We start from the raw sequence: 14,302 nt of genomic DNA, 5'->3' as shown, positions 1-14,302 counted from the left end.
CCTTCCTTCCTTCCTTCCTTCCTTCCTTCCTTCCTTCCTTCCTTCCTTCCTTCCTTCCTTCCTTCCTTCCTTCCTTCCTTCCTTTTTTCCTTCCTTCTTTTTTCCTTCCTTCTTTCCTTCTCTCCCCCAATTCATCCTTCACTCTACTGCCAAAGTGATTTTCTGAAATCACAGGTCTGACTAACTCCATCCTTACTCTGTCAATTCCAGTGGATTCCTATTACCTGTTATATTTTGCCCCCATGCCTGGAACGTCTTCCCTCTTCACATCTTTTGTGAAGCTTTTTACCCCCAACAAACTCTGCTAATGCTCTCTTCTTCCTCTTCAATTGATCATGTACATCCTCATCTGTCTAATGGTGCCTTTCCTCCAGAGAAGAGGGACAACCAGTGCAAATGCACACAGACAGCATGTGGAGTGTCCTGTGAGTGGAACAGTGAGCAGACAAGTATGCCTGGATGAGAGAATGAATATAATTTCCTCATATTCCATAGTCCAACTGCTGTTCCTATGACTTTGAACAGGCTGTCTTCTCCCTCCTTCTAACATACCTCCCCTCCTCCATGCCTGAAATGTTTTTCTTCTCCCTTCTGCTTCCTGGAATCTTTGGTTTTCTACCAGATTCAATTCAAATGTCACCTCCTACAGAAGGTTTTTCCTGGTTCTCCCAACTGCTAGGGTCCTTCCTCCTAAAACAATCTTGTATTCATTTCACAAACACATACACAATGGTATGTTTATTTATATATGCAGGTGTTATTTCTCCCATTCAAAGGGAAGCACCTTGAAGAAAGGGGGTGTATCACTTTTGTCTTTTTGCATCCCTGGATATCAGGGCAATGGTTGGCACATAGTAGGAATGAAATGATTGTTGACTGGTTGGGACCTCTTGCTTTCTTCAAGTTTCAGCTCAAAGTTTTTGGTGTGAAAGCTTTCTTGGTCCTCATACCACTAATGCCTTCCCCTCAAAATTATCCTGTATCTATTTTATATAGATTATATTTTGTCTATTCTGCTGGCAACTAAGCTACCATGCTACAGACACTGTTTCCTGCAGTTTCCTTTCCATAACCCCCTGAAGACAGATTCTTCACCTCCCTTTTTAGTATCCAAGCCATTATCTGTTGTCTTCCATCAATAATATGACCTCTTAAAGGTCAAAGGTTGACTTGTTTGCTTGTATTTGTGCCCAGCAGGTAGCTTGCACATTTTTGAGGCATTCCTTGTCTGACTCTCTATGACCCCATTTGGCAAAGATACTAGAATGGTTTGTCATTTTCTTCTCTGTCTCATTTTACAGATGAGAAAACTGAGACAAACAGTGTTAAGTGACTCGCCCAGGGTCACATAATTGGTGTGTCTGAGGTTAAATTTGAAACTCAGATAGATGAGGATAAGCACTGTATCAACTGTGCCACGTAGTTGCCCGAGTTTTGTTTTTTTGTTGTTATTCAGTTGTATCTGATTCTTCATGATCCCATGGACAACAGCATGTTAAGAATCTCCATGGGATTTTCTTGGCAAAGACAATGGGTTGGCCATTCCTCTCTCTAGTGAACAAAGGCAAACAGGCTTGCACATATAAATACTAAATAAACATTTCTTCCATCCATTCATCCATCCATCTCTGTCTCAATCTCTCTCTTCACTTATCTATCAAATTTCTGTCTGTCTGTCTCTCTCTGTCTCTCTATCTGTCTCTGTCTCTTTCTGCCTCTATGTCTGTCTGTCTCTCTCTCCCTCTCTCTCAGTCTCTCTCCTTCTTGTCTCCCCAGACAGTTTATAAGATCTTCAAAGGCATGACTTATTTCATTTTTGTCTTAATATTCATTTCCAGGCCCTAGGGCATTATGTGGCACATAGTAAGTAGTTTGTTGTTTGACTGAGTGATGTGAATCCTACCTCACTTACTAGATGTGATTCTGGGCATGACCATCCTCCTTCCTTTCCTTTCTTCCCTCCCCTCCTCTCCCATCATCAGCATCAATAAGCATTTATTAAATGCCTTCAATAATGCTAGATACCGAGTTAAGTGCCAGTAATATAAAGCAAGTAAAAAACAACAACAACAACAACAACAACACGTTGGTCCTATCCTCAAGGAATGTTGCCATACCTGAGGGTATTTCTCTTGGACCATAAAATCAGAATAATGTCTGTAGCACTTACTTCCTAAGGTTATGAGGATTAAATAATTCAATGCATGTATATGGCTTGCAAACCTCAGTTACACAAATGTAATCTGTTAATCTCACCAGGGGTAGTAAGAACTAATAAAATCCACTCTATTATTCAGGAGTGATTTACTCTGGTTTCTTGTTTATGCAGGATCTCTTTCCTGCTATTTGCCTTTCATCCTCCCTGTCACAAGAATATGGGTACTTGGTAGCTTCAGGATGACTTCGCTATGTATAAAGGCAGGTTTCTTATCTTTCTTTAGGCACTGATGCCTAAGTGCAGGAGAATCAGAGGGAGCACAGGGCAAGGGGCATCCCTTCACTGTGAGCAAAGTCTCTCTTCAAGTTCATACCCACTTAGAAGCCTATGAATCTCAGCATTAAACTTGCCTTCAGTTTCTCTTGTGGGAGTGCGCAGGCATGGCCGATATTCATTCCAATCTATAGGTGGCAGCAAATTGTTATGTTTCTTGTACATTTCTCAGTTTGATGTAAGAGGTAAAATCAATGGGAAAAGTTTGTGGATCATACAGCTGTATTTCTATCAGTCACATTTCTTTATCTGGTATGAAATATCCAATCCTTTTAAAAAAAAAAACAATAGCCCTTGCCTTTTATCTTACTATCATTTCTAAGCAGCAAGGGCTACGCAATCAGGAATAACTGACTTGCCCAGAGTCACATAGCAAGGAAGGGACTGAGGCCACATTTGAATCCAGGTTCTCCAGACTCCAGGATTGGCACTATCTAACTGCCTCAAGTCCTTCTTTTCAGATCAAGGTCTGGAGAATATTAGGGAACTCCCAGTTAACTCTAAAAGAAGATATAGTAACTGAACATAGCCCATAGAGTCAGAAAACATTGGTGATGTACTGAGAGAATCCTAACATGTTAGACTTGGGATCAAGGGAAATTAGAGCAAGAAACTTGTAATATAGGGGCTGTACTGGAATGCTGGAGGTAAAGGGGGATTGTGAGCCCACTATGTCCAATCACTATCTAAAACACTAGTCTCCTTTATGCACACCTGATAAGCATTCATCTAGTCCAGTGGTGGGCAAACTTTTTAAAGAGGGGGCCAAAGGAAAGGAAATGCTCATCTGTCAGTCTGTTTCTAAGGCAACTCTTTCTTGAAGTTTCATTGTATTGTATCCTACTCATTGTATTCATCAGATTAGGAATAATGTCACGCTGTTAGATAGAACATTTCAGGGGACAGTATCTGGCCTGCCGGCAGTAGTTTGCCCATCACTGATCTAGTTGCTATTAGAAGGTTTCTCAGGATAGGGAGCATGCTATGTCCACAGCGGCAGTCCCAGTTCCATTTTGGACAGTGTTGATTGCTAGGAAACTCTTAATATTGAGCTGCAATCTGTCATTGCATAATTTTATACAATATTCCTAGTTTTACAATCTGTGGATATGCAGAATTCATTTAGGCAAGCAGGTCATATAGTATATATAGATTGCTAGATCTGAAGCCAGGAAGATCTGCGTTCAAATTCTGCTTCAGACACTTAATAGCTTTTGTGTGATCCTAGGTAACTCAGTAGACCCTCTAGATCTGTGGTGATAAACCTATGGTACTCTTGCCAGAGGGGAACACTCAGAGCCCTCTCTGTGGACATGTGTGCTCTTGCCTTAGCAAAGAGTTTGCCAGATTTCGTTACTAGAAAGGCAGAGAGACTTAGGGATGGGCTGCTCCTCTCTCTCTCTCCTGAGGACATTTTTCACACCACCTACCCCCTAAATGGCTTGCCATCACTACTCTATATCTTAGTTTCCTCCTCTGTAAAATGGGAATAATAAAGACCATCCCTCTTGCAGGGTTTTTGTAAGGACCAAATGAGATAACACATATAAGACATTTAAAAACTTTAAAATACTATTTAAATGCTAGCTGTTATCATTATTAAGGCAGGCAAAAAATTTAATAATGAGAGCTCTCCAGGAGTGGAATGTCAATTAGTGCCTCAGGAAGTAGTGAGAACCTTATCATCTGAATTCTTAAGAATGGAAAACTAGTTGTTGAGGAGAGAATGAAGGAGACTCTTCTTCCAGTATGAGTTGGGCTATGTATCCTCTAAAGTCCCTCTCCATTCTGAGATTCTTTGAGGTTAAATGACTTGCTGAAGGGCACAAAGGTAGCTGATGGCAGAGTCAGCATTCAGAAAGGGGGGTCCTCTGACTAGCAATCTAATGTTCTATCCACTGTATTATGGAAATCTTTCTCTTTTATCATTATTAGCCAGAGATATATTTTGGCAGCTGCCCATGGCAATGAAAGTGATACGTGGGACTCCAGAGTATTTGGAAGCTGAAGAATAAAATACCAGTTCATTCAAAATATTGGCCCAAATCCCCCTGAAAACAGGTTATTCTTGTATCTTGATAGAATCATAATGATCAAGAATGAAAGGAACTGAATATGTCAACATATAATGAGAGAATAACCCTACCATTGCCCTCTAGCAACATCAGAGTAATCAGGGAATAGGGACAGGGATAGAGATTGGACTTCTGATTTCATTTATATAATGATCTCCCCACTGAGGGAACTCTCTCCATAAATGCAGGCAAGCACCATTCTGCTACTTACAGTCTTTGCCTAGTGACTTACCCTGGATTGTAGCATTTCATGTGTCAAAGTGGGATTTAACTCAGGTCCTCCTGATTGATTCCAAGGCTGGCCATACTATACTGCTTCTCAATTTGAGGAGTGGGATGGGATGGGATATATTATTACGGATATAGGATCCCTCTCCCTCTCAAATATAAGCTATATCTCTGAAATCAAATTTGCAAACTCTAGTCTCCTTAATATACTACATAGAAGACACTCCATTCCCCAACTCCCCAGTGTCATTTTCACTGGTTCGCCCCCAAGCCTGGGATGTTCTTCCTCATCTCTGCCCCCTTGCCTTCCTTCTAGCCTCAGCTAAAATCCCATCTTCTACAAGCAGTATTTCCTGATTTCCTTTATTTCCCAAGTCCCTTTTCTCTGTGATTTTCTCCAATTTATTCTGTATATGTCTTTTTTGGATTTAGCTATGTGGTTGTTTTCTTTTTCAAAGACTATGAATTTCTTAATAAGAGCCCTTGGTTGTTTGTTAGTTAGTTTCTTTTTTGGTCTTTCAGTGTATCCCTATTGGTTAGCACAATGTTTGGTAAACAGAGGGTGCTTAATAAATGCTTATTGACTTATTTTGAAATCAGAAAAATATAACTCTACAATGAGACATATAGCCCTCCTCTACTAGTATCCTCCTTTAATTCTGAAATGGTAGAGATCCTTAAAAACTATGCTAATTTAATGAAAATGAAGGCAGATAGCAGTATTGGTGAACCTTTCTGGTTTGGGTGCCCAGAGGGCAAATTCAAGCTATCTGTGAGCCCTCAGATTACCAGAGAAAGTTGAAGGAGAAAGTGCTTGCTTTGACTGGTGGGGTGGGGCAGGGTGAGGCATGCAAAAGATGTCTTCAGGCCTTGGGAAGAGGGGGGAATGAGCAGCTCCCCAAGTGCTGGCTCATGCCACAGCTTCATCAATGAGATCCGATAGGATCACAGGATATTAGGAACTAAAGGAGAAACAATTCCAACCTCATTGATTTTTAAGAGGAGGAAACAGAGACCCAGAGTGACTAAGTGGATCTGCCTAAGGCTATGTAGGTAATGAGTAGCAAGTTCAGGATTTGAACCCATGGTCTATGACTCAAAAAACCCATCATTTTTTTTTTTTTTACTGTACCATTCTGTTTTCCTTTGTAAATAGCTTGCTTTGGTACAGTAGAAAGAACACCTTGCTTTCTAGTCAGAAAGCCAAGGTTGGAATCTTACCTCTTCTATTTATTAGTCATGTGATGTTGAGCAAGATATTTTACTTTTCTGTGCCTCGGTTTCCCCATACATTATGTGGATATGATAAAACTTTCATTTCCTACCTCACACTGATGTCATGATCATTCAGGAGTCATGTCACACAATGTTTTGTCATAAACAAATGTCAACAATTATTATCCTAATTTCTAGTGTTCTAAGAATTATCATCTCCTTCCAGAATTCTCAACTCTTCCCAGAAGCTTTCTCTGCCCCTTTCCTGTTGTTACTTTGAATTTAAAAATCATTTTCATTCATTTTTCTCAGAGGAAATGACTAGATATCTTATTTGCCATTATTCTGTTTTATCTTGTGTTGTGCTTATTATGTTGGAGCCTAAGTATTAAATTTGTGGATACTTTGAAGGTATGTTCTGTGCCATAGCTATCTGTGACTACCCCAAGGCTTTGCACACAGTCAGTGGTTAATAAATGGCTGTTGAATAGACTTGAGAAGCTGAATCTTCAGCAAAATGGTGTGCCTTGACTTTGGTCCCACTGGGACCAGAGGAGCTTGAATGAAAAGCCAGACCCTCCAGCTGCCAGAGAGCCCTAACAAATTTTTCTCGGCATCCAGACTGCTATGAAAATTGGAGAGATCAAGGATGAGCCACATCATTATTCTAACCTCCAAGAGCACCCCAGGAAGGCTCAAAAGCTCACTCACCTGCTCCTGTCTGACCACAAACGTGATGTCTTCTCCTGGCTTCACGGCCACAGTCTCTCCTTTGATGCTGACTTGCAGCCCTCTGGGGGCTGTCAGGGGGCACTGATGCTGAAGCACGTACCGCTGCAGGTCCACACCACCTTCGCAGACATTAGACACCACTTTCCGGTACCTAGAGCAGATGAGAGAAAGCTTCTTACAGAGAGAGCTGTGGCTTAACTGGAAAGAGCTCTAAGTTGGGAGTCATAGGCACTGGGTTTGAGCTCTAGCTCAGCCACGTGCTTGCTGTGTGACTTTAGAAGGCATCAGACTGTTTCTCTCTGAGTCTCTTTTTCCTTCCCTAGGAAATAAAGATTAGAGTTCCTGCGTTCTGCAGTTCAGAAAGAGGTCCAAATGAGAATGAACTAAAATGATTGTAAACCAAACTAATACAAGTTTAGCATAGTACCTTGGACATAAGAGATTAAAAAACAAAACAAAACCCTCACCTTCCATCTTAGAATCAATACAGTGTATTGGTTCTAAGGCAGAAGAGTAGTAAGGGCTAGGCAATGGGGATCAAGTGACTTGCCCAAGGTCACACAGCTAGGAAGTGTCTGAGGCCAGATTTGAACCCAGGACCTCCCATCTCTAGGCCTGGCTTTCAATCCACTGAGCCATCCAGCTGCCCCCCCTCCCCATAATAGACTTTTGATAAATGTTGACTGATGGATAAATATGAGTTTTAATGTTATTATAATTTTGCCAGTTTATGATTTCATCAGTGTTGAGATTCCCAGGGAGAAAACTTCCTCTACCAAAGTAGATCAGTGACTATTCTTAGGTTTCCTGAGATGCTAAGTGATTTGTCTAGAGTCACACAGCCAGTATACGGCAAGGATGGGACTCGAACCCAGGTCATCATAAGATTGTGGGTATCTGCCAAACCAAACTATGACTCATTAGTAATAAATGATACTGGTCAGAGTATTAATAATAAGTTTATACCAGTAGAGGGACAGCGAGATGGCCCAGCGGAGAGGGTGCTGGGCCTGAGGTCAGGAAGATTCATCTTCATGTGTTCAAATCTGGCCTGAGACATGTCCTAGATGTGTGATCCTGGGCAAGTCACTTAACTGTCATTGCCTAGCCCTTAGCTCTCTTCTGTTTTGAAACCAATACACAGTATTGATTCTAAGACAGGAGGTGAGGGTATTAAAAAAATCCCCATTTTACAGGTGTTCAAGCTGAAGCTGATAGCTTCCTGACCCCAAGTCCCCTTCAGCCTTCTGGCCTCAGAAGATGCCTGTGAAAGCATTCTACAAACCCAATGATCAATACAAGTTATTATTATTACTATTAAATTATTATTATTAGTGACAGACTTTGGGACAAAAAAGCCCCTCCAACACCTACCAAAACCATGGGACAGAAAGCCCTGGTCACCCCCATCCTGCATGGCAGAATGCCAGGATTCTCTGTTCCTCAGTCTGCCAGACCTGGACAAAGGTTTAACTTGATCGTATCTAACCACATCCATTCCTGAGAAACCCCCCCACCAGAAACAGCCAATAAAATCTATCCAAGTTACCTTTTCCCCTACACCCCCCTTCCTTCCCCAAACTGATTAAGACCCTATATCTCGTCCCACCCAGGTGGGACTCCCCAGCCACCCCTACTGGCATTGGGCTCCCCTTTGCTGCTTCTTTCCTCCATCCCCCACCCCTATGGGACTCTTTTGCTAATCTTCTTGGCATTGGGCCCCCTTTGCTTCAAATAAACCCTCCTGTACCACCTACTCTGGTCTCACTGTCTCTTGAGTTGAACTTCCTTCCATCCATCAGACTGACAATTAGTCCTTGAGGGTAGGATTTTACTATCCTTTGGATCTCTCCCAGGATGCAGAACAGGTTCTACATGTACTCAGGAATGGCTTGCTGACTAAATCAAAGCACTGGAGCACAATGGAAAAAATGCTGAACATGACCATTGAATTCAGGACCGAGGACTGACTTGAGTTTGTATGAACCAGGCAACTCACTGAGTTTCTTTGGGCTTCTCTTTCATCAACTCCAAAATGAGAGGTTGGACTAGATGACCTCTAGGATTCCTTTCAGATTTAAATCTGTAATCTATTGGCTCATGAAGCAATTGATTTCTACGAGGCATTATTACTCTCTAAATGAGAGACTCCATTGCATAGGGAATAGGACAGTGGACTGAGAGTTAGGAAGATTTGGGTTCAAATCCTGCCTCAGACACTTGCTAGCTATGTGACCCTGGCGAAATCATCTAGATTCTCTGTGCTTCAGTTTTCTCATCTATAAAATGAAAGAGTTGGGACTCAGTGGTCTCTAAAGTCTTTTTCAGCTATGATCCTATGATTTATTTTTAAAAATCATTTGATTTTTGCTTCTGTTTAGAATATTTTTAAAAAGAATTTCAGGATGTTTCCTGAAATAACAGGAGGTACACTGGGTAGCTCACAAAATGAAGGCTTGAAGGAGTCCCTTAAATATAGCACTTTCCAGAGTACAGAGTGGTTTCACCTATATGATTTCAGTAGATCGTCACCACTTGGGAGGTGAACAACTTAAGCGTCATCCTCTCCAGGTGGCTCCCAAAGATAAGGTCATCTGCCCGTGACAGTGGCGGTACAGAGATGAAAGCTTGGGTCCTTAGATTGCAGATTTTGTGATGTCTCTACTCTGCCCCAAAGACTCTGGGTTTTACCCTTCTAAAGATGAATGCCCATCTTCCCATAGTAAAAATATAGGCTTTAATTTCAGGAGATTCTACCGAGCCTCCAGCCTCTCATAGACTAGAGAGAATACTCAGCCTTTGTCATTGTTACCTGAAGAGCCTACTTTATACTTGGGGGGTGGGTGGGAAGGGAGGATTGGATTGTAAGATGGGGATTCTGGATTCAGGTCTTGCCAGTACCATTGATTAGGCATGATCTTGAATCAGTCACCCTTTTCTAAGCCTCCATTTCCTCTTCCTGTCTGACATGAGCATGTTAGACTCAAAGGTGAGCCCAAAGTGCTCCCAATTCTGACATTTCCTATTCTAAGACTGTGAGCTCCTGGAGGGCAAGGTTTGACTTTTGCTTCTTAGTATCCTCACTATTTGACAAAGTACCTGACACATAGTAGATGCTTAATAAATAAAAGTTCATTGACGGGCTGGCTGATTGAAAAGCTGATTCAGCACTGGCCTTTCATTTGTTTTGTTGTAATGTGCATTTCTACTCTGAAATGAGGCATCTTTTTGGAAGTTAGGGTAAAGCTGATCAGTATAGTATTAAAACCTCAATGGTAGGGGGCAGCTGGGTAGCTCAGTGGATTGAGAGCCAGGCCTAGAGACGGGAGGTCCCAGGTTCAAATCCGGCCTCAGACACTTTCCAGCTGTGTGACCCTGGGCAAGTCACTTGACCCCCATTGTCTACCCTTGCCACTCTTCCACCTATGAGTCAATACACAGAAGTTAAGGGTTTTAAAAAAAACAACAACCTCAATGGTACCAAGCCATTTTATTTTGGTGGTTTGGGGGGCGGTTCATAATAATAATAACATAAAAGGACATTCCAAAAGGACCCATTATTATAAGCATCTAATAATTGATTCACAACTCAAAGGGACCTCACTCAAATCATCTCATTTTCCTGTTTGAGGAAACTGAGCCACAGGGAGGTTAAGGTAACTTAGGTAGCATGTGTCGGAGGTGGGATATAAACCTGGCTCCCAAACCAGTAGTCTACCTACATATATCCAACAACTTCTCACAGGCTACCACATTCTGACAATATTAGAACTACCAATCACCTGGGAAAATTGGATCTTTTGCCGTGTGATAAATCAAACAGGCTGATTCTTATTTCCCGATTTTGACAAGTCCAAGGCTGACCCTGTCTTCCAAAGTAGATGGTACGATATCATCTGTCATTCACATCATGAGAAAAAATATCATTCAAGCTTCTTCCCTTTATTCAATACTCTTATTTTCTATTCTCTGCTTGGGTTCCCTCCTCTTTAATTCCCACTGACCATTAAGATTAGAGCTGAATGAAAGTAATAGAAATTTTAAAATAATCTCACTTTTTTTTTTCATTTAATAAAAGAGTGGGGGTTACAAAAGGAAAAAAAGAAGTCCTTGGGTAGTGGAAAACCTAGGAACCAGGAGTTATATCCAAATGTCATTTCTTTATCCAGAGTTGGATAAATCATTTCCCCCCTCTCTAAGTCCTGAATTTTTCATCTGGAAAATAAAAGGCTATTCTGAATGATTTAAGATACTCATATGATCTCTAGATTTGGGAGACATCTTGCAAATTTAGTCTACCCTTCTCCCTGTTTCACATATGAGGAAATAGAGGTCTAGAAAGATGATTTCCACAGGTTATGGGATCACACACATCATTTACTCCTTTCCCCATCCCCACCTGAATCTGGTACTGTACCCCCAGGAATGACCATATTTCCTAGTGAGCTAGGAGCATTTATTTGTGTTACCCAAACCTCTATGTCATTTACCACTAGTTCTAAACCATGCGGTATCCAGTAGTGACCATTACCCCTCCCTTTCGAGTTCCCTTTTACAAATTGCCTTCCCTTCGCAAACTGTTAGCTTTAGGAGAAGCAAGGAGTCTTTTGTATTTGCATTTCCAGATCTTTGCACAATGCCAGTCATCATGTTGTAAATGGGGAGAGAGGGTTGGGAAGAGAATAACCATTTATATAATGCCTACTATGTGCCAGGCACTGTGCTAAGTGATTTATAAATATTATCTCATTTGATCTTCATAACTCTGTGAGAGAGGGCTATTATTCTTCCCATTTTATAGTTGAGAAAACTGAGGCAGAAAGAGGTTAAATGACTTGCTGGGATCAAATATTTGAGGTTAGCTATGAAGTCAGATTTTCCTTGACTCCAGGCCAAGAGCTCTATCCACTAGGCCAGTGGTTCACAAACTTTTTTGGCCTACCGCCCCCTTTCCAGAAAAAAATATTACTTAGCGCCCCCTGGAAATTAATTTTTAAAAAATTTTAATAGCAATTAGTAGGGAAGATAAATGTACCTGTGGCCATCACCGCACCCCTCGATTGCTGCAGCACCCACCAGGGGGCAGTGGCACTGACTTTGGGAATCACTGCACTAGGCCACCTCACTGTGAATGTTAATTGGTATGTATATACTTGCTCACTCTACCTATCAATTCAAATTATCTATCATCTGTCTCTGTGTCTGTCTGTCTACCTTCCTACCTGTCTGTTCACTTATCTAAGTATCTAGACATCAATCTAGCTACTTTTCCCAGTATCACATAGCAGAAAATTTTAGGACTTGATAATATAATAATAATTGATAAGCTGACTTATCCCTGGTCCATGAATCTAACTAGAACATGTAGATGAGGGCAAGCTTGTAGGATTAGGTCTAGGACCAGAGAATAGGGAATGAGGGGAGAGATATCACCAGGGAGCAAGTAAGAAGTTTCTACCGTCCCTTGAAGATACTTGATTTCCTAGATAAGGTTTCCCACGAATTACAATTCCTTGGGACAGATGGGTGGCACCGTGGATAGAATGCCCAGGTGAGGAGTCAGGAAAACTTTAGTTTTAATCTGGCTTTGGGCACTTAGTAGGTATATAAACTTGGGCAAGTCTCTTGACCCAATTTGCCTCAGTTTCCTCACCTTTAAAATAATCTAGAGGAGGGCAGCTGGGTTGCTCAGTAGATGGAGAGCCAGGTCTAGAGATGGGAGGTCCTAGGTTCAAATTTGACCTCAGACTCTTCCTAGCTTTGTGACCCTGGGCAAGTCACTTAACCCTCAGTGTCTAGCCCTTGCCACTTTTCTTAGAATCAATCCACAGCATTTCTCCTAAGATGGAAGGTAAGGATTTAAAAACAAAAAACAATCTGGAGAAGGAAACGGTAAACCACTCCAGTATCTTTGTCACAAAAACCCAAATGGGGTCAGGAAGAGTCAGACATGATTGAAAAATGATTCAACAATAAGAACAAAAGGATTCCTTTAAATAAAGCCAGAAATAGGAAGAAAGGCAGAAGGCATGCTCTTAATAGCTGCACAAGCAGCAGCAAAGGAATGCCGTCAAGTTTTTTATATTAAGAAGTCAAGCTGGAAAGAAGAAAACAAATCAAGATCAAAGGAAACTCTTGACCGAACCATCTCGTCTCCTTTGCTGATGGGACCCAGACAATGGCTACATTTGGGAAGTTAGGCAGCCTATAAAGGAAGGTATCCTTGTACACAGAGGAACTTCTGAGAGAGGGAACATAGAACTTCAAGGTCAGTGTGGATTAATCTTCTCTTCTCTCTTCCCTCCCCCTCTTCTTTCTCTTACCTTCCAAAGAATTCTGGGACCCCAAATGGTACAATTGGAGCTAGAGACAGAGTAATCTATATCTGGAGGAAGGACATAGATAAGCTGCAGGATAGAGGGTGCTCAGGTAGGCTAGGGTGCCTAGAGACCAGGCAGTTCCAAATCACCAGCTTCACTGGTACCACCAGCTCCCCTGTTATCAGCCACATTATCCCTTTTATTACAGTTTGGCAAGCACAGGGATGTGTTGCCTGAGCTGTGATGCCCAGTCAGTCTCCCTGCTGTCTGTAGGCTCCTTTAAGGTGGAGAGTGAAGAGCCCCTCCCTGCTGAAGTGAAAGCAGTAACCAATAGGAAGTGAAGGCCACACACTTCCTTGGAGTCAAGTGGTTGCTATTCTCCCCTCTCCTCAGCCCCTTAGCCTAGGTTGACATTATAATTAACTACAGAAGCTCACAGGTTCAGGCTAAGGGTTTATTTAAACATAGGAGGGAAAAACTGAGGAAAGAGGGTTTAGGGTCTGGAGAAGCTGTTGCTAAGGGTGACTGGCCAGTGTTGGCAATGGAACTAGAAGGTAAGATCAGGCTGAGGGAACCAGCCCCTCAGCCAGGGATAATTTCCACTGTCCTGATGTTCAGTGGTCCACCATCTAGACAGATGAGGTTGATGATTTGGTTTAAGGGTGTCCCTGTTGCTAGGCTGAACTAATCTAATTTCCTATCCACGATCCACCTCCCTCAACCTGGGATCCCCAAGGGAAGTGCAGGGGTAACTAGGTGTCTGGGTGAGGTCAAGGAAATCAGAACCCCCAGGTTGGTTCTGCAGGGGTATTTATAGTCCCAGCTCAAACTGTCAGGTCTTGGGAACAGCACCTGCCTGGCCAAAGTTCCATTCTCCTAATTGACAGGATTGCCTAGGGTAATTTTGCAAATGGGAGAGATCTTGCATAAATCCTACATTACAAGTTTGGAAGATCTGAATTAAAATCCTATCTCAGATACTTACTAGCTATGGGACTTTAGGCAAGTTACTTGACTTCTTATTTCCTTATCTGTGAAATGAGGGGATTGGATTTAATGGCCTCTAGGGCTATTGCCAACTCTAAGTCTGTGATGCTGCAGATACAGACTGGATTAAAGTCCTTTCCAACTATGATATTCGGTGATTCTACTCAATGTACCATAGGCCAGACTTAGATAACAGCAGCTGCCTTCTAGGAGGCAAGAATATTCATTCATTCCTAAGCTTTATAGATCAGAAA

General features: G+C 41.9%; 1 protein-coding gene across 1 annotated transcript in view; it reads right to left on the bottom strand.

Moving 5' to 3' along the window:
- SORCS2 (sortilin related VPS10 domain containing receptor 2) overlaps positions 1–14,302 on the bottom strand; it is a 1,347,356-nt gene that overhangs the window by 60,668 nt on the left and 1,272,386 nt on the right. The window contains exon 20 of the mRNA XM_044681767.1: positions 6,717–6,892. Coding sequence (XP_044537702.1) covers positions 6,717–6,892 — 176 coding nt within the window. The remainder of the gene's footprint in view (positions 1–6,716; positions 6,893–14,302) is intronic.

Source organism: Gracilinanus agilis, chromosome 6 (genome assembly GCF_016433145.1).
Source record: "Gracilinanus agilis isolate LMUSP501 chromosome 6, AgileGrace, whole genome shotgun sequence".
NCBI lineage: Eukaryota > Metazoa > Chordata > Mammalia > Didelphimorphia > Didelphidae > Gracilinanus > Gracilinanus agilis.
The sequence above is the reverse complement of the archived record's forward strand: the minus strand, read 5'-3'. Positions and strand labels throughout refer to the sequence as shown.